This window comes from Varanus komodoensis, unplaced genomic scaffold, assembly GCF_004798865.1.
Source record: "Varanus komodoensis strain SLA01 unplaced genomic scaffold, ASM479886v1 scaffold2, whole genome shotgun sequence".
Lineage (NCBI taxonomy): Eukaryota > Metazoa > Chordata > Lepidosauria > Squamata > Varanidae > Varanus > Varanus komodoensis.
Window position 1 is genome coordinate 27,308,268 of NW_025335568.1, and position 21,814 is coordinate 27,330,081.

General features: G+C 43.4%; 1 protein-coding gene across 1 annotated transcript; it reads right to left on the bottom strand.

Annotated features, from left to right (window-relative positions):
- Window positions 1-1,919: 1,919 nt before the first annotated feature.
- Window positions 1,920-5,844, bottom strand: FABP2 (fatty acid binding protein 2). Its single transcript, XM_044428454.1, has 4 exons — window positions 5,778-5,844; window positions 3,706-3,878; window positions 3,454-3,561; window positions 1,920-1,970 (listed from the first exon to the last, which is right to left on the bottom strand). Exons 1-4 carry the CDS (start codon window positions 5,842-5,844, stop codon window positions 1,920-1,922), a joined length of 399 nt encoding a protein of 132 aa, XP_044284389.1.
- Window positions 5,845-21,814: the final 15,970 nt, after the last annotated feature.

Consider the following 21,814-nt stretch of genomic DNA (forward strand, 5'->3'; position numbering starts at 1 on the left):
TAATATTAGAGACTTATTGTAAATTACAATGTCTCAGTGCTGGTGGCTAAACTGCAAGAGTTGGGTTTAATAAGGGAACACTGTATCACAGGTTTGTTGCATGAAAGCCCCAACCTGTGGGACAGCTGCGGTAAACAACATTGAAGGATGTTTGTAAGCCACCCTTAGCTTCTGTCTAAGCTTTCAATGTTTGATAGATGTCAGTGCCACCAACACAGGCCTACATTGGTTGCAAACCACTTCCTTAGCTTGGTCTAATGCTGACCTTCAATATTCAGGGTAAAGTACACTGCAGGTCTGTCATCAGCCTCTTTCTCCCCACTTCTGCTTCTCCAACCTTGGACTATAGTGACATAGTCTGCATTTAAACGGATTTGCACTGATGGAAGTTGAAACACACACACAATTAAGAGCGTAACATTAGACTCTGGAGCAGTGGAGTAGAATCTGTTGGAGTAGTTAAGCAAGAACCTCTCTCAGCCAGAAGGCCAAAAGTCCACATGAAGAAGCTCTCACAAGCTGCAGGTGGGGGCGCCCAAAGTCAAGAGGGGACTTGACCCCAAAATCCACATGTTTTGAATACAACTCTTTTTGCTTACAGCTCTTGCTGCCAGTACACTAAGCCCCTGGAGAAGTCATTCTAGCTTTCAGAACTGGTGGGGGGCGTTCAAAAAAAAAAGTCTGGAAACAACCAAAGGCTTGGAGTTGAGGGGACCGGGGGAAAGGGGTGTGTGGCGAACTTGAAGGAATGGATTAGGACCCAGGCCTGGCATGTCACGTTTCTTCATCAGGCCTGAGGGTGGGCACCTCTGATTCAAGTTGTGCCTCTGCCTGTGTTCAACTTCTCTTCCTGTAAATAAATGCAAATTTTGCCAATTTTTTTCAAGAACCCTCTAGTGACCCTTTGAAGGTAACCAAAGATGTGTTTTCAGGGAAATGACACGATTCATAGATAGAGATAAACTGAAACTAGGTGTTGATCAGACATGATCGCTACATGACTCAAGCTGTTGGTATGCAAATATAGTATTTTTGGAAAGAATCATTTATACTATGATTCAGCCAAAATAAATTACCTTGTAAGTCCCATTCATTTCAACTGAAATGCTAAGCACATGTTTCAGTCTCTCTTTGACTTCAAGTGGGACTTCAGGCCATTTAACTAGACTGACCTATGCCCTTTTATTTTAATGGCAAAATCCCATGCATGTGTGGACAGAAAACAAACCCTAAAACAGCTAGAATGTCTGGGTGAAAAACGGTGGAAATTGTAGGATATTTGCTTTGATATTATTACATTTACATCACACTTTTTTTCCCTCTTGTAAGGATCCCAAGGCAAATGGTGACCCTTGGTCATCCTTCCCCCCATTTTATCTGCATAAGTCTGCAAGGGAGGTTCAGCTGACTGGCCCAAAGTCCTGCTCTTCACGGCTGCGTGGGGCTGAATTCTCCAAAGTCCCAGCCTAGCTACACTTTAACTACACTACACAGGATCTCATTTTTTCCAGCTAAACAAAGGGCCACAACTTAAACCAGGTTAATGTTAGTTTCATCATGGTCTGTGGATCTGGCTAATTCGTTTTTATAAGATTTGCATTATATGGGAAATAATTTATTTTATGTCTATTCAACATCAATATACAATAAAAGACAAATGTGCCTCCTGAAAAACAGAGTAGAAACAATGTTTATTTTTTCCCATTTATATAAAAAGGTAAATATTGCTTGTAATCCTAGCAACACTATTTACCTAAACAAATATGGTCATAAAAGATAAACAGGCTTTAATAGTATTTCAATTACAAAACACAGGCAAGACTATTAAAACCCAGTTACTTTGCCGTTACTGAAGAATGCATAGTTGCTATAAACAAAACGTAGCAATTCTTCATCAGATTCTAATCCCAGGCTGTTGTTCATGCTTTCTTGAAAAATCTTTTTGCTTCCACCCCTTCGTAGGTGTAAGTCTGGAAGGTTTAACAAAGCAAAGGTCAGAATGCTGTTGAAGATTACCAAGATTCCATTTACAATGTTGAATTGCCCAGGGTGGTTTCATTCCACATCTCTCAAAATGAGAGGTGAGTCTTCGCATGGAAGCATTAATAAAAGACATTTTGCTAAAGCAAGACTCTAACCCTAACCCTTTTCAGCAGGCCTGTTACCCAATCACTGTTACTGACTGTTCATTGGCTCTTGTCTATGAAAACTCACACTGCAATAAGGCTATGCAGATCTTTCATTAAGTCTCTTCTCAGTGGTCATAAATAATAGGATTGCACTGTGAATCTGCTTGTAATAATATTAGTCACACTCTTGCTATTTCCCAAATAATCCTCCATCAGGGTTGACAGACAGGTCAGAGCTTGAAGCCAGCACACCACAAAGCATTTTCATACTCTTGTTTGGGAAAATCGGGATTGCTACCTTTAATTCCTGCTGTGGTTTGCTGTTGTTTTGTTATGGCTGCTTTCCAAGACTGGCAAAAAATTGAGTGAGAGGGGGGAAAAAACACTTCCTACTGAGTGAATTTCTCCTCACTCATGTGTTACCCCAATTTGGTTAAGATTGAGGTGTGTTTTGTGTTCTGTGAAGCCACATTTCTTTTCTTAAGAAGAAATGGCAGTGCCTAATGGTTAAGTGGGAAAGGCATCTAGAAGTGCTATTTTAGTGTCTTGCAGGCTCCGATATCCTTCCTGATATTTGGCAAGGAATTTCATTCCCTAAATCTCCATTTGTATGTTTGAGAAACTTGGCCACTTCCTTCTTTCAGAAGCTCGGGTGGGAGGTGAGTCATTTATTGCAGAGAAGCTCACACAGGCATAAAAAAGTCTCGAGAAACACCCCCTGCCAAAGAGAATATTATGTTTTGGAAGACCCTTGGCTAGGGAAGCATATCCTATATTCAGGCTTCCCCAGTCTGGTGCCCTGCAGTTGTGTTGGACTACAGCTCCCATAGTTCCCCAAGTGTGGATCCTGGTCCAGCCCATCCATGAACATGGGAGAGGTACCATGTGGGGGAACATAAAAATTTGCAGAGGTATAAGCAAACTTTGGAGGGAAAAACCCAATAGGGGGATCCCTAGAAGAGTCCAGTGGGAATTGGGCATGCTTAGGGTATACAGAATGACAGGCTATTGAGGGGGAAAATAGAATATTGGTGTGTGTGTCTCTGTGAACAGAATACAATTTTCTGGAAGAAGGCCTGACTAGCTGCCACCCTGGGGCCACGGCCAGCTGGAATCCTGCATGAAATCCGGTATATGGAACATTTTGCAGTAGGCCTCACTTTTTTAAATGTATACATTGAAGATTTTCAACTTGAAATTTGCCAACCCAATGTGTTCACATTGCTGAGGTATTTGAAATCCCCTTTTTTCTCTCTTTCAGCTGGAAGTAATTATTCAATGTGTGGACTTAAAACATTGACCCACAAGTTATCTCTAAACTTACTTGGACCATTTCATCTCCAGTGATTTCTCTCACTGCCTTGAGTACCTTCCCATTATCCTTCCGGGTGAATGCGCCTACCAGTTTATTTCCCTCCATGTTCCATTGACCCTGAAATATAAAGACAGGCATAGGCATTTTTGTTAAGGTTTCAGTATCACAAAAAATCCCAGAACAAAGCAGGTCTGTATAGAGATTGTTTGGTTTGTAACCTTTCAGCAAGAACAAAACATCTTGGGAGCACAGTTCACTCACATGGAGTTCAGTTCCATCTGCCAAACTGTAGTCAAAATTCTCTCCCAGATTGAACACTATATCTATGTTGCGGAAGGTGCTGGATTCTTTGACTGTGAACTTGTTTCCCTCTTGCTGGATTGTGATCTTCAAGTTGTCATGGGCTCCTAGTTTTCTCTTCACAATATTAATACCTAGAAAGATAAGAGGGTAGTGGGTAAGTAACACAGAAGAACTATCTTTTCAAAAAATTTTTAAAGAGTACAGAAATTGGCCAGAGAGAGACTAGGACATTTTGGACCCAGTCCTCCCTTGCTTTTGACCTTTGAAATAGCTTTCCTGTGTTCAGTGCTAATTCACCCAATTTAGATGAGATTTTCTATATCTCTTGCTATTGTCTCTTGTCATTGTTGGGTATTTAGCCTATATGTATGTGTTATGTTATGTATATGTTATGTGAAGTACACCTTGCTTGAGACTGAAGCTGAGGAAGAATATTGGACATATTGGATGCTGTTGTCTCTCCATCCCCACTATCTTGCCATTTCTTTCCTGTTTTGTGACACTTTCTTCAGTGACACTTTGCATAAATAATTTCCTTTCCCTCCAGACTCCCATCTGCATGAAAAAAGGCTTACCATGCAGCCCTATGCATGCCCGCCACTCATCAGTAAGGCACAGAGTTTGATTCAACTTTTTCCAAAGTGGATATAGGATTACAGCCTAAATTAACATATCTCTGTTACAGAAGCAGTTAGGCGTAGCTGCCCTAATTTCTTCTGCACAGACGAAAAGGCTGTTGTTACAAAAAATCATGGATCTTGCATAATCTGATGTTCACAGGGAGACACAGAGAGACTGTAACTAACCATCTAAGTTGGGGCAGTAAGCCAGTTTTGGGAGTAAACTGGGAAATACTCCAGTTGCCCTGCCTGGGGAAGAAAGTAAGGACTAAATTTCTTAAACTACAATCTTATGCATATTTAGATGAACAAAAAGTCCTGCAGCACCCAACATTCTCTATCTATGCTGACTGGGGAATGCTGGGAATTGTAGGTCTTTTTCCTACACAGGATTGAGCTTTTAGAAAAGCAGCACAAAGAGTGGGGACTCAAGTAGTTTCTGGTAGGGCGATGTACTGTAGAACAGGCTTGCGGCTTTTCTGCTCATGAAGATGTTAAATTTCTTAAAACAGGTTTAGAAAACTGAAGCTTCAGGTGCCACCACCTTCATTCCCAAAGAACAAGGGAGGCTGGTTACTCCTATGTCAGTGGGGCTCCCTATCCATTGCAGCTTTTATTTTGGGGATTATAGGAGCTATCCATGATGTTGATCTTATTTTGCAGGTGGAGTCATACCATGGATAGCTCCTCTTAAGCTCAGAATTGAAAACTGACATGGATAAGGTACTCCACTGACAGAGGAACTGTCAGCCTCCTCTGCCAAGAATACCTCTGGGCTTAGTAGAGGTTGAATTTTGGAACCCAATATCAACTTCCCAAGGTCTGCAAGACTAGCACAGACGGCAAGCATCACCCAAGTAGCAACTAATGTAGCAGTCAGACAGTGCCAGATTAGGAGCTCAAGAGACCCCAGTTCAAATCCCTTCTCACTAAAACTCTGACTAGCCTACCTACCAGGGTTGTTGTAAGGATAAAAGTATGGGCCAAGGGAAATATCATGCATGACACCCTGAGCTCCTTGGTGGATAGACAGGATAACAATGTTAAGAATGAAATGAGGGTCTTTGAAGTCTTTCACTACAACTCTAAACAGCTTTATGGAGTAATAAGGGTTATAGCTATTTCTGTGCCTTCTTCATTTACACAGACAAAAAGATTAGTGAGCAAAGCATTTCCATATCACTTCATCCCCTACATTAGTTGCTCTTGACAGCTGGAGAGCAACATGGCATTTTCAAGGAAACTCCCTTTTAGCAGGCAGGAGAGAACAGATTTAGAACATAGTGTTAGAAGTTCAGTAGCTGCAGCTGCAGCTGCAGAATAAAATGGGCAGGAGCTGCAGGCGACCACATTTTGAATAGAGGAGCAAGAGAATAATTCTGCAGGAAGCAAAGGAAACACAGATCTTACCCATCACTTCCATGAACTTATCATAATTTTCACTCTTCTCCACCTTCCAGGTGCCATCAAATGCCATGACTGCTGGTTCTAGTACGAGAGCTTAAAACACAGGCGACTTCTCTGCACAAGCTGCACAAGTCTGCTTCTCCTTTTTAATGGGAATTTATGCCTCTACTTATCTTGAAAGCAATTCACACACTGATGTGGCTGACTAAAGTGCAATTAGTCACATGACCTGGTAAGGTCAAGCTGCTGCAATTGATTCTAGTTCTTGATTCTATTAGAAATGTGGTCTATAACATTCTTGCCTTCACTCTTGCTCCTGACACTTATTTTATAGGCCTGCTTAAAATAACGTATTGATTGTTGAGAGAGAGAAAGAATATGTCAGGGTGATGCTCTGATTTAAGTCAAACTTTTAACTACTTGCATCTTTTTTCTTTTTTTTTTTTGTAGTGACTTTATGTTACTGAGAGAAATTAAATATTTGCCCAGGTACAACCCTTCTCTCTTTTGCCTTCCATCTGGCATTGGAAGCTGTTCCATTGTGAGGAATAGGAGTGGGAAAGATAACTGAAGTATTTATTGGCTGTTTTTGCTCTGGAAAAGCCCATGGTGCTTTTCCCACCCCTTCAGTGTGTGCCTCTTTCCACTTCTGAAATTCTGAGCAGCTACATATGGGACAGGTATCTGATCTGAATTTCAAAGGAGCTCAGCCAAGGCAAACAAGATCAAACTCTGCTGAGTAGTGTGTCTGTGGCTGAAGGAAGTGTAATGCTGTGAGCTCGCAGAGCAAGCATGAGCAGCCCTCGAGGAATCATTGGAGAGCAATATTGTAATAAGCATATTTTGTAAACTTATGGCACATGGATAGGGCATATGTGGGTAACATGTATTCTGTGGGCCACATACAACCCACCACCACCACCGCTGCACTATAGAAATCATTGCAGAACAATCAAAAGGGCAAATGTGGCTTCATCTTTTTATACAGCATCATAGGATATCACATGGAGTTGATGCCTTAACCCATTTAGGGTGCAGTCCAATGATGCTGCTCACGGTTCTTCAGTCTTGGAGAATCACAGGCCTCCCTTGCATGGCAGAAGGACTGCAGAACAAAAGGTGCCATAAGTTGTGCTTTTCCCTCTGATCAAAGTCAGTCTCATCAGTATTTATTATCATATTCAGTCTCTGAGCAGGCACAGAGCAAAGAGATGAATGCTCCCTGACATTCATTCCCCAAAACTATCTTGGTGAACTCTCCTGCATCTTCTTGAGGGGAAGCAGCACTGTGAAAGTGAGCACACCTATGTTCTTGTTGCAGTGTGCCTAACTGGACCTCTCTGCGAGGATGTCACCTGGTGACGGGGGCTTCCTCTTCAAGAGGTGGGTGTTCCCATCTGAAAAACTACCCATCCCAATATCTCGCCCCAGAGTGGCCGCAGTGCCTCCCAGTTCCCACACCCAGTTGACTTGTTCCTCAGCGGCCCTTGAGCTAACCTCCTCCATATCCACATCTTGTGGAATCTCAGGAACTTGAGCCGCAGCTCAACAAAAAGTCTCATTCACATAGTCCGAGTAGTCAGTCCCACCAAACTGGGTAGCCTCCCATGCATCTGTCTCGTCATCATTATCAACATCGTCTGAACTGTCAGTTATGCCAATGCAGGTACCCTCCCATGTGCAAGTCTGAGCTTTGACAGGACATGTGCACACAACATCACTCCCCCCATGGGTCCCCCTCCGGTCAAGGGTCAAGGGTCTCATCCTGCTTCAACAACAGGAAAGGAAAGCAATGATGTGGTATGGTGGTTAAAATGGATGGGCTTTGACCTAGTACTTGCTAGAAAAGACAGGGGAACATCTATGAATGCTGCCCTGAGCTCCTTGGAAGAACGTCAAGATGCAAATAAAAATGCTGTAATGGCAGCACTGGAACCATGGCTTCCATTTGCACATCACTGAAAAGAAGACTCTGATTTACATAACATTTGAATGTGCCAAATTATTATTTATTATTTTATTTATTAAAACATTTTTATGCCGCCCCATTCGCCGAAGCCTCGGGGCGGCTTACAACATGTGCATACAGAGGAAAATTAGGAGTAATCATATACTTTAAACAGAATACTGTACAACTCATCACGGTGAGGATGGACTGTGACCAGCGTCCTGCCCAGTCTTCCATCCAAGTGCTAACTTGCCAAGGGTAATATCCTTCCCCTTGTGCTTCTTTATCTTTAAACAGGATGTGGACTGGACAGCCCTATGGACAGAAGATTCCTTCAAACAGAGGGTGCCCTCTGTAAAGTAGGACAACCTAGCTGAAAATGTAACTATATATATTTCCACCATCTCATAACTTTACAAGATTGCGTGCAAGCTGTCCAAGATGCAGTCTGGCAACTGCAGTGGAAAGAACAAAGAAAAGGACAGCAACACAGCGGGATGGAAAAATTAATATTGGCTTGTTTTTAACATTTGCAGCTGTCTATAACATCTAATTGATACATTTAATTCATTTCCAGTGCTAGTCAGAAATGTTGTCACTGGGACACTCTGTGCAACAGTAAATTGCTACTTTTGAACACCAACCGGAGCTTCATAGCACAGTCCCCGGCAAGCCCACGTCGAAGCAGGGCCGGCCCTCCCATGAAGCAGGGCCAGGTGCCTGCAGCCCGATGCTAGTGGCACTCCCCTTGCTGCTCCGAGGAGGGCCCACCGACATCTGCCCCGGTGGGTGCTCCAGTGGGCCTGCCGCCTGCTTTCCCCCATGGCACTTGCCACAGCAAGGGGGGGTCCAGAGGGCTTTCTAGAGCAGCCGCCTGCCCAGCTGGCTTTATCATGTGGAGTCGTGCAGCTAGACGAAGGGGCTGCAGAGCCGCATACGGCAAGCCCTGCCATTACTTCTCCTGGTTGCACAGCAGTGGCAAAGCAAGGGGGCAGGGGGTAAATAGGATGCCCCAGTGACACATGCTCTGTACTGCCTCGGGGTGGCAACACCCACCCACCCACCCAGAGAGAGAGAGAGAGAGAGAGAGAGAGAGAGAGAGAGAGCGCACATTGCGTTATATATGTGTAGGATTGCAGCGCAGTCTTGTATATTCCAATGCAAGTGGGGAGTTGCAGGACTTTTTCAGTCTGAACATGCATAGGGTTGTATTCTACTTTGCTTTATTTGTAACTGTAGTGGAAAGTCATCGGTGGCTTTCTCAAGAGCAACCTTGCTTGCATGTCTACAATCCTATCAGGAATTTAAAGAACATGCTAGCAGTTCACATACATATGATATTTCCCCCTACCTAACAACATAACTTTGACTTGATAGCCAGTTCTTAACCATGCTTTCCAACAGCCATATTTTCCACTGTACCACACATATTGCCATGCCATTTCACTTCCCCTGCAGAACTCCCTACTAAAACCCTACTATCTGCAATTTTAAATTGTTAAAACGGATTAATTTACAGTCCACTTTTCTATATGTTGGTTGCATGAATTAAAAATTCAAACAAGCATAGCTGAGCATCATTTATGAACAATAATTTGCAAATGAATGGCATGTGAGAATTTTGAGGCAGAACTGACATAAAATACAGCACAGAAAAGAAGACATGCTTGAAATACAGAATGCTATACAATCAGGGCATTTTGGAAAGAGAAGCTCTGCTTCATATTTAAAGTCAAATCTCCCTATTCTGATCTCATGTCCCTATGGCTTCCATGAAGTCACCATTATTGTTCTATTCTGGGAGAAGGTCAAGTTGCTATGTTAACCTGATCAGGTGAATGTTGGCCCTGGAGCTGTTTAGCCAGCAGGATGCCAGCTTGGACTTTGGTACATTTCAGTTGCAATTCTCCAATGATATTCTCAGGGAGATAAGATAAGCACTCCCCTATATTTCAGACAACCAACTCAGATAAGTAGTTTGAGGATCATGGCACAAACGATCGATCATTCTCTTGGCACCGCCTATTGATTTAGTGACCCCTCCCCACCCAGTGCTACAGCCAAGAAACTGGTAGCATCTCTGGTAGAAGATGTTGATGATTTGCTATGATTTTTTAACAGCATGATATAGCAGAAGGACATTCCGTAACAGAGTTCCAACAGGAACAGCCTCATGCAGTTCTATCGTCCCACTGCATTACAATGAATGCCCACAGAATGAAATGTGGGCAGACGCAGAGGTCCAAGGGTGAAAATAAAACAATGCCTTAGTTATTTGTGACTGAATCTCGATGGGGATCTCGTGATCCAGTGCAAGAGCCCCCAAGCCAAACTCAAGTCTGCCTGACTGTGCCAGCTCCAGGGTGTTGCATGCCCTCTCACAAGGTGCTGGTCATGGGCCCACTTCTTCCACGAGTCTACCATCATCCCAGTTGCTGTAGCCCTCTAACAATTTCCTCTTGATTTCCTCACTTGCAAGACAGGGGGCCAGTGAGCAAGAGGGCAGCCATATTTCTCAGGGCTCTTTCTCAGTGCCACTGCTGTCTGTGCCAGAAAAGCAGGCAGCTGAACAAGCAGCTTGCGCTAGGAGGAGCAGTCCTAGGAGACCCTCTGTTGGGGCAAGGCACTCGGCCAAGCCTGTGACAATTTATGGCAGACCAGTGTCAGATGGTTTGAGATGCCCATATTTTCTTTCTGTTCTGCGCATCAAAGAGTGGGAGGAACCAGTTGTTGACTGAAGTGTTCATCAAAGAGATGTGGAAGCTGGTTGCCATGCTCAGCATTCAGTACTTTTGGCTTTGCCATTCTTTCTTCCAACTTCCTGCATTCCAGCCTCTGCAAGCAAGAAAGACTCATGCCTTTATGCCTGCCCCCCTCTGACAATATCCTTTCTTCCGAGTAGGTGCAGCAAGAAATGCAGGCAGGCAGGTGCCACTGAGCTGCCTTTTGCACAGGGAGTGGATTATGTGTACTTAGGCTTAAGTGTCATTCTGGCTTGTAGGTTTTGTGTAGTAGATTGTGTACAGTTGTTGATATTACCACTCTGAACTGAATCAGGGATATCACATAGTGCAGTTTTTTCTCAGGTTATGCCACACAGAGGGCGGGACTGAGGCGGCCTGCTTGCATACTCTCCACAGATCAACAATAAAAGGAAAAAAACTTGTATTAACTAATGAGGCTATAATTTATTCATTATATTTATACCTCAGCATTTTCCTGCAAGGAACCCAATCTAGAACGAGCTTAGCTTCCAAAATGCATTCAAGCAGGAGCCATCTCATATTCACAAAAGGCAAACCATGGAGAGTCAGGCAGCACCGGAAAGTTATTATTTTCATATCTGGCAATGTAGGGCAGGAGCAGGGGCAGGATCCTGAATGAATCAGATGGAAAGTTAGCTCTTCTGGGAGTGCCTGAGGTGCCTTATCTGTGCATCAAGTTAAGTGCAATGCTTAGCATAATTGTAGCCTGGGAGTCTCCATCCTTTTGAAGCTGGAGGAAGGACTGGGATGTTAAAGAAATGTCTTGGGCCCCATCACAACAATGGCTGCCATGGAAGTGCTCATTCATAAAATGGCTGCTGTAGCTGGCACAGCCAATCACCAAACACTCATTTCACAGAAAGACAAACTGGTAATATTGTCAAACATCTTACCTAAGAACCAGAATTCAAGAGACTGGTGGGTCAGAGCCTCAGAAAATAAATCTACTTCTTTGAACTTGTAGCTCTGTCTTTTAGGAACACTGTCCTAAAACTTTCCCTCACCCTATACTCTCATCATTCAAAATCCACTTACCCATACACAAAAAACAATACTTTATGCTGAAAACACTCACAACCTTTTCTCAGGATCCCTTCACGAAATTAGCTCCTTTTCTCTGGAACACTCCTAAATTTTCCCCCATACCTACAACTGTACCCATCATCCATTCATGGATAAGCACATCAGCTTCCCCCAGACATTTCTAGTTTGCCCAGTGCTTCCAAACCTCCTTTGTCTGGCCTCCATCTACCACACCCATCCCCCATCACTGGTTTTTTGTTACCTTTCCCTGAGCTGCCTCTATTTGCCACCAAACTTCCCAACTAGTTTCCCAAATTTCTTGTTTGTTTCTTGTCACCTTCAAATTACCTCCCCTCCCCAGTTCACAAGGCAACAGTGAGAGATCCCCTGTTTATACTATTTCCTTTCTTTTGCAACACTGCCAGCAGTTGCCAGCAGTTTGCAGCACTGCCAGTGTTACCAGCTAGCTTCACCTCCAAAGAAAACCACTGGGTCCACATGGGACTCAGAGGCATTCCTGCACAATGAAGACAGGGGGGGCTGAAGACCAGAGCTTCCCTTGGAAGTGACTCCAGCTGCCAGGAAATGAAATGATGGTGATGATGAAGATTTACAAATTTAGAGATGTAAGGAGGATGTACTACATCTGAGACCCTCCGGCCCTGTGATGAACTGAGGTTCCTCCTTCAAACAATCACCAGCCGCCAACTGTTTTCCTTGCAACTTTTTCCCCAAGTGCAAATCACCCAGAACACACCTCTGAGCCTACACAGAGCAGTTTGTTGAACCCAGTTTACCTCCAGGAACTCTCCTTATGAACACGCCTGGGCCCCATCCCCTTGGGAGGGGCTCTCTAAAGGCAAGCATACCTCCTTTCTGCATACCACTCATTCAATTGGGCCTCCCATCTTGGCTGCCACTTTGCCAGAGGGCCGATGGCAGCAGGGGTCTTGGCCCATGTCTGAGAATTCCTCATCCTCAGAGACCCTTCCCACTGGCTAAACATCTTGACTGTTCCGAGACACTGTCTGGCTCAGCAAAACACCTGGCCTTGAGATAATCTCCTCCTCCTCCTCCTCCTGTATCTCAGGATATTATCTAGCCCTCCTCCTCAATCTCACTGAAATATGTCTCACTTTTCATCTGGAATGCAGCCAGCAGTCTGTGAGAATGATTGCCTAAGACTGCCATCCTTCCTACTCCCAAGAGGCACTTTGGTTCCAACCCAAGCTTAGCTTTATGGAACTGACTTGAAAATATGTGAGTGAAAACCAATTTTCTCTTGGGTTGTCCTGCCATAAAGGGGGTGGACATCCTCTGTAGATTAAAGAGAAATGCACAGGTTGCTTATTGCACAGTTGCCTTGCCTCATTTACAGAACTTTTAGAGAGAATCCAAACATCACCTTCCATTTTTTGCAACACTTCTTTTCATTGCCTATCTATATATCTATCCTTCTTTCTATCTATCCATCCTTGTTATTGAAGGAAAGGAATAGTGTCTTGATTATAAGTGCTAGAAACCCTCCATCTTGAAACATTCTTTTCTCACTTTCTTAGATAATGGCATGAAAAGTTTCTGGGTACAGACATATAATTCAGGTCTTTAAAGGGACAGAAAGAGGTATGTGTGATTTTTACACACCCAGACAGTATTAATTTTCACACTCCCAGATTTTTACAGTATTTTTGCACTCTCAGTCCAGCAAAAGCTGAATCACGAGGGCTCTCCTGACTGCATGCGTAATTGTCAGTTTAGCTGTCATATAGTATTTTGTTTGAGGTCAATGAATTCTAAAGGAACATATTGAGAGCTCATTCAATGAGATAGTGATTACATGTCCTTGATTGCCCAAGAATAATTTCCAGATGAAAGGTTCCCCTACACTAACAATTATTGCTATCTAATTTAGACAAGTGGGAAGTAATTATTAACTAACAAAGAAATCTAATCAAGCCATCACTGGTAATCAAGAACCTATAGACAAGTTGCACCACAAAAATTAAATGGCATTCCAAAGATCAGAAACTAGGTTCTCTTTCAAGGTCTCAAAAGGAGCATCATTTACCACTGGGAAAAGAGCCCTAAGTTATTGTGGCTGAGCCCACACTTGAACTAAGCAGGATCAAAATGAATGTGTGCCTAGATTTTAAAGAAATTAGTTCATTTTTCTTAGCAGATGGTTGCATAACTGCCTAAAGAATTATTTTCACTTGAATACCATCCACCACCACCTGTCCAGTTCAGAATAAAGTAAGGAATATGTATTTTGCATGAATGCAATCATATTTTACCTCCATAAAACGTCACCTCTCCCCCACCCCACTATCATTTTGCTTTTATGGAGAGATTGGGGAAAGGTCAGAAATGTATCAAATTAGGACCAAAACCAACCTGTATGTTTCTAAGGCAAGTCCCAACCCTCATGCCCTGCCCTCTTTGTCTTGTACTGTTTCAGGCCAAAGTTGCTTAGGATTCAGAGGTGGTCTTTATATCTGCAGAGTGGGGATATTTGACCAGATCACCCACTTTGTCCATAGCTTTTCCACCTGGGTATAAGGTGCAACAGAAACCATAACTTAATAGAAATAGCCAATAACTTTGACACAACCGAAGCATCATCAATATTAATACTGATAATGAAACATCTTACAGACCAGTCCTACACATATTACTCAGAGAACTACTGCCTTTATATTCAGGGGGAATTATTAATTATATTCAGGCAGTATGCATGAACTTGCAGCCTTGTGATAATATTCACTATTTAATAATTGGGTTATAATTCTCTAATACTTTTCTGTACAAAGCAGGACTTTGGAAGGACTGTCACATGTTCCTCAGCTTTTAAAAATGATTTTGCAGTGCCTCAAATATGCACAACGGGGTCATTTTTCATTATTACTATTTTTGTGGAATTTTCAAGTGCACACTGAGAGCTATCTGATCTTTGTAGTCTGATCTGAAGTCTGTAAGCTATCTGATCTTGTCTGGTTAGTGCCCTTGTCAGAGTCAGCTGTTAAAAGGAAGGCAAGAGATGGCCGCATAAAAACTAATTTGCACACAGTTTCCTGGGACCAATCACCATTTGCCAACTGCCAGTTGAAAAGCACAGGTAAAGGAGTTGCTGGAAAGTTGAAGAAGTTCTGGAAAGGTGGAGGGCACTGAGAACTGTTCAACGCTTACAACTGTTGAACATTGCTGAGGGGGAGATTCACTCCCTACTTTGGAGTTCCTTGCTTTGTCCCCTTTCCCTGCTTCACCAGTGCTTTTCAGCTGACGGCTTGACAACTGATCCTTGAGAACTGTGCACAAAGGAGCCTGCATGAAGCATTGCCTTGTCCTCCCTTTGACAATTGAACTCACAAGGAAAGAGACCAGATCAGACTCCACATATCAAAGATCCATAAGTGCACACTTGCAGAAGAATGAAAAAATAGGAGCACACTTTTGCAATTCTTAGGAACTGTCGGGGGGGGGGGGGATAACCCCAACATTGCTTTGCTGTTTTTTGGGAGGAGGGATGACCCAAAGCAAAACGTGGCAAGGGGAAAAGGGAGGAACCGTTGGAATAGGGAGAGGGAGACAAGACAGGTTCTGCCACTAAGAACACTAGACTACTGGCTGGACGACCAAGCGGAGCCCAGCCATTGGTCAGGCACACCATGGGTGTTCAGTGAACAACCAGTCCGCCATGGTTTATTCACAGGATGGCTTGCCATGACGTGTAAATCTGACCATCAGACAAAGTAGGTTACAAGCCATGAATGGCTTGTGGTGAGGTCCAAACCCAGCAGGTTAGCTTTGATGTGTTTATTAACCAAGCACAAACTAGCCTGTTCACCCCTGGCTTTTATTAGATAGTTCAGGATGCTTTCCTTTCAGATCAGCTTCTTACAACTTCCAAGCAGAGCAGAGTTTGTTCGAAAAGACTCCAGAATCACCTGGCGAAACTGGCAAATCTTGCTCGCTGAACACTGCCTGGCACCACTGGGTGACTCCCTTTCCCCTCTCTTGCCGTGCCCTCTGCAGCCGCCGCCGCCTCCTCCCATTTCCTGCTTCATTTGACAATGACTGGCTTTTCTCTCCTTCAAGGCAAGATCTTCCTCCTCTTAGCAGAGGGGGTGTGTGTTCGTGTGTGCGCGCCCGCGCATAGCCCCAGTTTGGAACCACGGTGATCTGAAGCGCTAGATGAAAATTTCCCTCCTACTGTTTGCATGCTGAAATTTACCCCTGCAGGAGGAGGCATTAAAGAAAACAGGGAAAGTCTGAAAGTGCATTGGGCAAAACTCTTAGCATAAAAATCAGAGTGAGGAGCTGAACCCCCCCTCCCCGAATTACCATAGTCCCAAACTGGGGCAGCGTGCACTTGCCCAGAGATTAGTTGATCAGTTTATGCACACAGCGCTGCTAAGAGGAGGAACGCTGCCCATCAAGAGCTGCAAGCAGCAGTCAGGAAAGCTCTTTTCTTTTAAGGGCAGACACAAGCCTTAAAAAGAAAAACCCATATGCGCGTGCAAAATCGTACACTTGGGGAGTGGGAGAGGATGCTTTCAATCCTATTGCTCAGAAACCTCTTTGCAGGTAGGAGAAAGTGGAGAAAGAAAAGAAAGTGGGTGAGTGGAAGCTGCTTCCTCAAAAGATGCGCCAAAACACTTTTCTAAAAAGAGCACACTTTGTTTACCTCTCGGTACTCATAATAGCCTTTGCAGGAAGAAATGCAGAACCGTTTTCCTCTGGTGCCAGCAAAGGCAAGGCACGCCCAGGGCAGCACAGTGTACCAGTCCCAAAAAGGCTGCTAACAGCGCAAAGCTGCAAGAGTTCTCGGGATACTGCGGGGAGCAGGTGGGAGGACTAAGGTGAAAGCCATCCAGAGCCTGATCGCTCGTCAGCATTAACTGGGGCTTGCGAGTGCACGACCAAACCACAGCGCTTATTTTCAACACGGCTCATAATAACCTGCTAAGTTGCCCGCTCACTCACAGGTTTATTTAGAGATCGACGCTGTGTTTTTAGCACCCTCTTGTGGTTCAGAATGTAAAATTGTATTTGTCTAAGAAAGTAGTTAAAAGTAATAGTAATTCTTTTACACCGATAATTTCAGCTGGTATAAAGCTATATAAGGGATGCATTCACTACATAGTTAAGCCCTATGCCGATTTAATTTAAAGAAAGCTGTGAACATACATTTATCACAATATTTGTATTGATAATAATTGCTTACTATGTTTCAACTACAATGGATGTTCACAATAATAACAAAGACATGTTTTTAAAATGCTTTTAAAACTACAAGTAGCATTTACAAAACAAGAAAAACAAAAAGGGAAAACATGTTTGTTGATCAATTTTACCTGGAGTATTGCATGCTGCTTTTACAGATTAGCTTGATGTAATGTTTTAAATATCTTATTGCAAGCTGCCCTGGCAATGCACTTTAAGAGTGAGGTGTACATCTAAACAATAAAGGATGCCCTCCTTCTTTAAAGCTCTTGGGACATTCAGGTGACAGGAGAGCCAGTAAAGTTCTCTATAACTTCTCCTAACAGACAACTTCCTCACTCAAGGCAGAGACAGTTTCACTGACACACTGCTCTGCCTGGGCAAACACACAGTGGACCGTGGGGAAGGCAAGAGTCTGATTGAAAGGAGGCCCTGGAGAGAATCAGGACTGAGCATGTGGGCAAGGTTAGCAGATGACACTGGTGTTCTGGGTACAGAATAAAGGTTGGTCAGAGACAAGGCTTGCAAAACCACAGAGAGCTCACAGGGGCAAGCAATTTGTCCCAACCAAGTCCCAGTTGTAGAGATTGGCGTGTTCAGCTGGAATGAGGAGGCTCAGGTCCAAACCCTTGCTTGGCATGGAGTTCGCTGGGTGGTCTCAGACCAGTTGCTCTTCCTTGGTCTATTCTATTTCACAGATTTGTTGTGAGAATACAGTGCAGGAAAGGTGAACCGTGTACACCAGCTCAAGCTCTAAGGAGGACTCTGTTCTTGGCCACTTCTGTCAGCTTCCAGCCCCTGGCAGAGGGGTGGAGATCCTTCCAGTAGCAGGTCTGTAGCAAGGAGCTAAACAGCCTCTCTCTTGCTTGTATCCTTCTTGCACTCCTGGGTAGCTACTACAGAGTGAGCAGAGTTGTTGGATGGGAGGACAACGAGGCAGCCTCAAGGGTTTCAGATCCAGGTATCTCAGCTTCCAGGTGTCTCAGCCGCCATGCCTGGCCCCGCCTTCAGTACCTGGTCTCACACCCTGTGCAGGTGGTACTAACAATGTAGATTCTTTAGACTGAAGAACCCTGCTGGATGACTGAAGGTCTGGATGCCAGAGTGCCCAACTAGCTGTTCCTAGAGAGACCACAAGCAGGACATGAAAGTAATAGCACTCTTCCGCTTACATTTCCCAACAGCTGCTATGGGAAGCACACTGCCTCTGATGTGGAGGCATCAGGAGGCACTGATAGGCTTATCTTTCACAAATGTGTCTTATCTTCTTTTAAACATTAGAATTGGTGGCCTTTACTATTCGACTATCAGTATCATTTATGGGACCATCCCTAACTATTATGAAATTCTGCCATTCTTTCAACAGTTTCCAGACTACAATTAGCAGCAAGATATGCTCCCAGCCATCAAGATCCGTATCACACTAGATCAGCCTTGTTTTTAAAGACAGAAATTGATTTCCTAATCTCCAGTATCCACTTGCATGATAGCTGGATACCAGCTGTTTGATATCTCTGAATAGTTAATTCACATTTCTTTTTCTTTAGAGCAACTCACTAAGAGACATCAAATATGGAGTGTTTTGAGTAACAATAGAAAAAGCAAACAAACCTCTATTTGCAATAAAGCTAGTATTGAAATATATTGAGTGTCTTTTTAGTCTTTGCACTGAAGAGAGACCACACACTAACATGGAAAATCAGGATGAGCATTTATATTAAAAACCATGTTAGGAAATTGAAGAATGGAGGGAAAAAACTAGTGACATTGAGGTCCTCTGATCCCCCCGCCCCCCAGTATGAAGTGAAGACCTGAAAAAATATTTTTTCAGCAGAGAATTTCTGCAGAATTGTAAGTGCAGTTGTCGTGCAGGCACTAACTTTAGCCATTAGCCAGCGTAAAGGCAAAGTTTTAACTTTCAATAAACTTCCAATCCCATCAAATATAGTCTCTGCTACCTAGATATTTAATTGAACTTATTTTAAAATGTCTTTCTCCTACTTCTAATGTGGAGATCAGCTTTCTCAAAGGTGATGATGGGACAAGCTGTACAAGCATGAAGGTGCGCTCTATCAAGTATTTCAATAAGCTGTGGAAGAGATGCACACGCTTTTGTGGTGCGTGCAGCAGGATCCTTTCTGTTCTCTTCTTTCGCCAGGAAGATATGAGTGGCTGGAGTGTTTGCATCTATAAATAACTGCTTTATGTCAGCCAGATGCCAATCTTTTTGAAGAGGGTCAGTCCCCAGTTTGTCTCGGTACTAGGCATCATGCAGACCCACGAACAAGCATAGAAACCATCCTGGACCGGACAGGTCACCCCCATTCATAACAAACTCCATAAACTTCACCCAAAGCATCAGGATCACTGCTCTCAAGAACAATAAGGTAAGTATACTGTTTCCTGAAATAACCTTACATTGATTGTCCTGAGAATTTCTGACTTTTAATTTACAACAATAAATGGATAACATGTTACAGGGAATTATCACAGAAGTTCAAGATGTCTGTCTAGCTGAAAAATAGATGCCAGTTCAGACTGACATCTTCGTCAAGCATTTAGCAGCCTTTTAAAGGAATTACAAGAGATGTTGTAGTTTAAAGATTGCAAATACTTATCTCTTTCCATGCTAGTTTGTAAAATCACAGCACCAAGCCTCGTGCAAGCTTTGCTGTCCTCTGCAATTGCCACGCAGAGGGCTTGCAGGCATCAGGTTGCTCCCAGTGGCAGAGTAAGTTTTTTTTCCCTCCTGGACCGAATGACACGTGGCACTTTGAGCTCTGCTCTCTTTACTTAACTGTCAGCGGTAAAGCGCCTACATTGCAGATCTCAATATTAATATAAAGAGTGGTGTTCAAGGTTGTTGTAAGGATTGATAATGCTCTTAGCTGTGCTTGAAGCAAGTGAAACAACTTCCTGCACAGCTTAGTGGGAGGAAAAGAAAGTTTGCCACATCAGACTTCCTATGCAAACCAAAAGGCTGAGTGACCAAGACATTCTTGCAATGAAAACAAAACAATGCTTAACGACTGAACACTACTTCCAATTCTGTTATAAATGCTAATCATAATCTCACAGACCCCTCCCTGAATTTCTGCTGTCAAGAAAGACAAAAGGCAAATTAAACCCTCTACAAAACACACTAGACACCAGTGCAATTAATCTATCTGTCATATAATCAGAAGAGGCACAAAGAAATAGCTCTAAGAACACATCCTAGGTGTTCGGCTGCTTGAGGCAGACACATGCCTTTAATAAGGTATCCATGGTAGGGAGTTTGTAATGGGTTACAAATCTTTGCTGATGTCATGCTTTTCTACATGGAACCTAATTATTTGAGACAAAATCACATATTTTTATAACAATTGGATGGCAAATCAGACAGTATATCTGACAGTCCAAGCTTCAAGGTTACGAAAATAGGTGAAAGTTGGAGATTGTAAAATTTGATGAAAAGATGAGAGCCTGCTTCAGTACCTAGGCATTATCCTTCCTTCGTTTTCTCTTAGAAATCAGGAAGTTTAGAAATAACTGACTGTTCGCCTTTATATAGAACTAGAAAAAAGACTCGGAAAACAGTCTAAAGATGATACTGTTTAAAATGACTCTCATAGGAAGCTCAGCAAGTTTCTTGTGCCATGTGGGCAGACCAGTCATGTGTGCAGGGGGACGGGGAGGACTATTTTATCATCACTTCCAGTGCTTTCAGAAAATGTCCCCTTTTGCTACTAAGGGAAAGAATGATTCTGTGTTCCTGACCAAGGGACAATTCTGCCATCTTGCCTGTTGTCTGATAAGAGCCTTCCCCTTTGTTCCTTTATATTAACTGACCTTTGGAAGGATGTTGGGTAAGAACTGTGGCACTGGGAGTTGGCTGTGTCTTGGCCTCCAATGCCGTTTTGCTTAACTCTGCATTAAAAATCAGGGGAGCCAATTTATGGGGCTTCATCCCCCATATGAATACATGGAAACTCAGAGGCTCGGCCCCTTTGTGTTGTTTTCACAACATATAACATCAAGCTCACTACACCAAAAGCACAATTATTCCCTTCCTTAATAGGAGCACTTTTTACTGGATCATATCAGAGGTAGGCAACATGGTGTCTCTGACCACAATTGCACCCCCAGAAGCTTTTCTTGGCACCTGCCAAATATCCTTACTCCTCCGCCACCCAGTTCTTTAAAAGAAAGTAACACAGTTTCTTCGCAGGACTTGGGAATGCTTCAAAGCAAAGTTTGAGCCTCCAGGCACTACCATGTTCATTTTATGCAGTGGAGGCTGGTGCTTCCTATGCCAGTGGGGCTCCATAACCATTGCAGCTTTTATTTTGAGCTTTATGGGAGCTATCCATGATGACAATCTTATTTTGGGGCTGAAGTTCTTCCAAGAGTTAGGTCTTCTGACTGACATAGGAACCGGCAGCTTCCCCTGGTTATCCATTCGTTGTCTCTGGGCTGTACATGGCTGTATAGATATAGATATAGGATATAGAGCTGTCAGGCAGCTGCAGAACAACATTTCTGCTACAGCATCCTTAGCCACAAAGTAAAAGAAAATATCCTGCTGCTGCTGCTGCTGCCTGGTAAATTCAGCAATGAAAAAGAGCTAAGGAGTGGAGGCTTGGCACAGAAAGGGGCTGATTTGCCAGGGCTCAACACCGACTCCTGACCGAGTGCAGCGAGGTTGGTCAGGTTACACCTATGGCACTCATTTTGTGGTGGTGCTCAGGACAGTTCATCAAATGGCCAGATGTGCCCCTTGGCCTGAACAGGTTGCCTACTGCTGGGTTACATCATGCCATCTCTCCTGCCAGCATTACAGCGCTGGCACATTATACATGATGGGTGCAATGTCCATGCTTTGACTTGTACCCACAGAACAAGTGAGCCTTGATTAGATAATTTCACTACTATGTACTGTTTACCTACGGCATATCTCCTAGGTGGCCTGATACATAATCCGTTCTTGATTTTTTTTAAGCTGCAATATCTTTGACAGATATCACTGTGAAAGATTATACCCAGAGATAACATAGATTGGAAAAAAGGAAATCTCTCACTGGATTCTTCCTCTATGCATT

Coding starts and splice junctions, on each gene's coding strand:
- FABP2 (XM_044428454.1), bottom strand. CDS start 5,844: ATGGCATTTGATGGCACCTGGAAGGTGGAGAAGAGTGAAAATTATGAT. Junction 3,879..5,777: donor TAAGTTCATGGAAGTGATGG/GTAAGATCTGTG, acceptor TTATCTTTCTAG/GTATTAATATTGTGAAGAGA. Junction 1,971..3,453: donor CTGGAGATGAAATGGTCCAA/GTAAGTTTAGAG, acceptor TAAACCTTCCAG/ACTTACACCTACGAAGGGGT.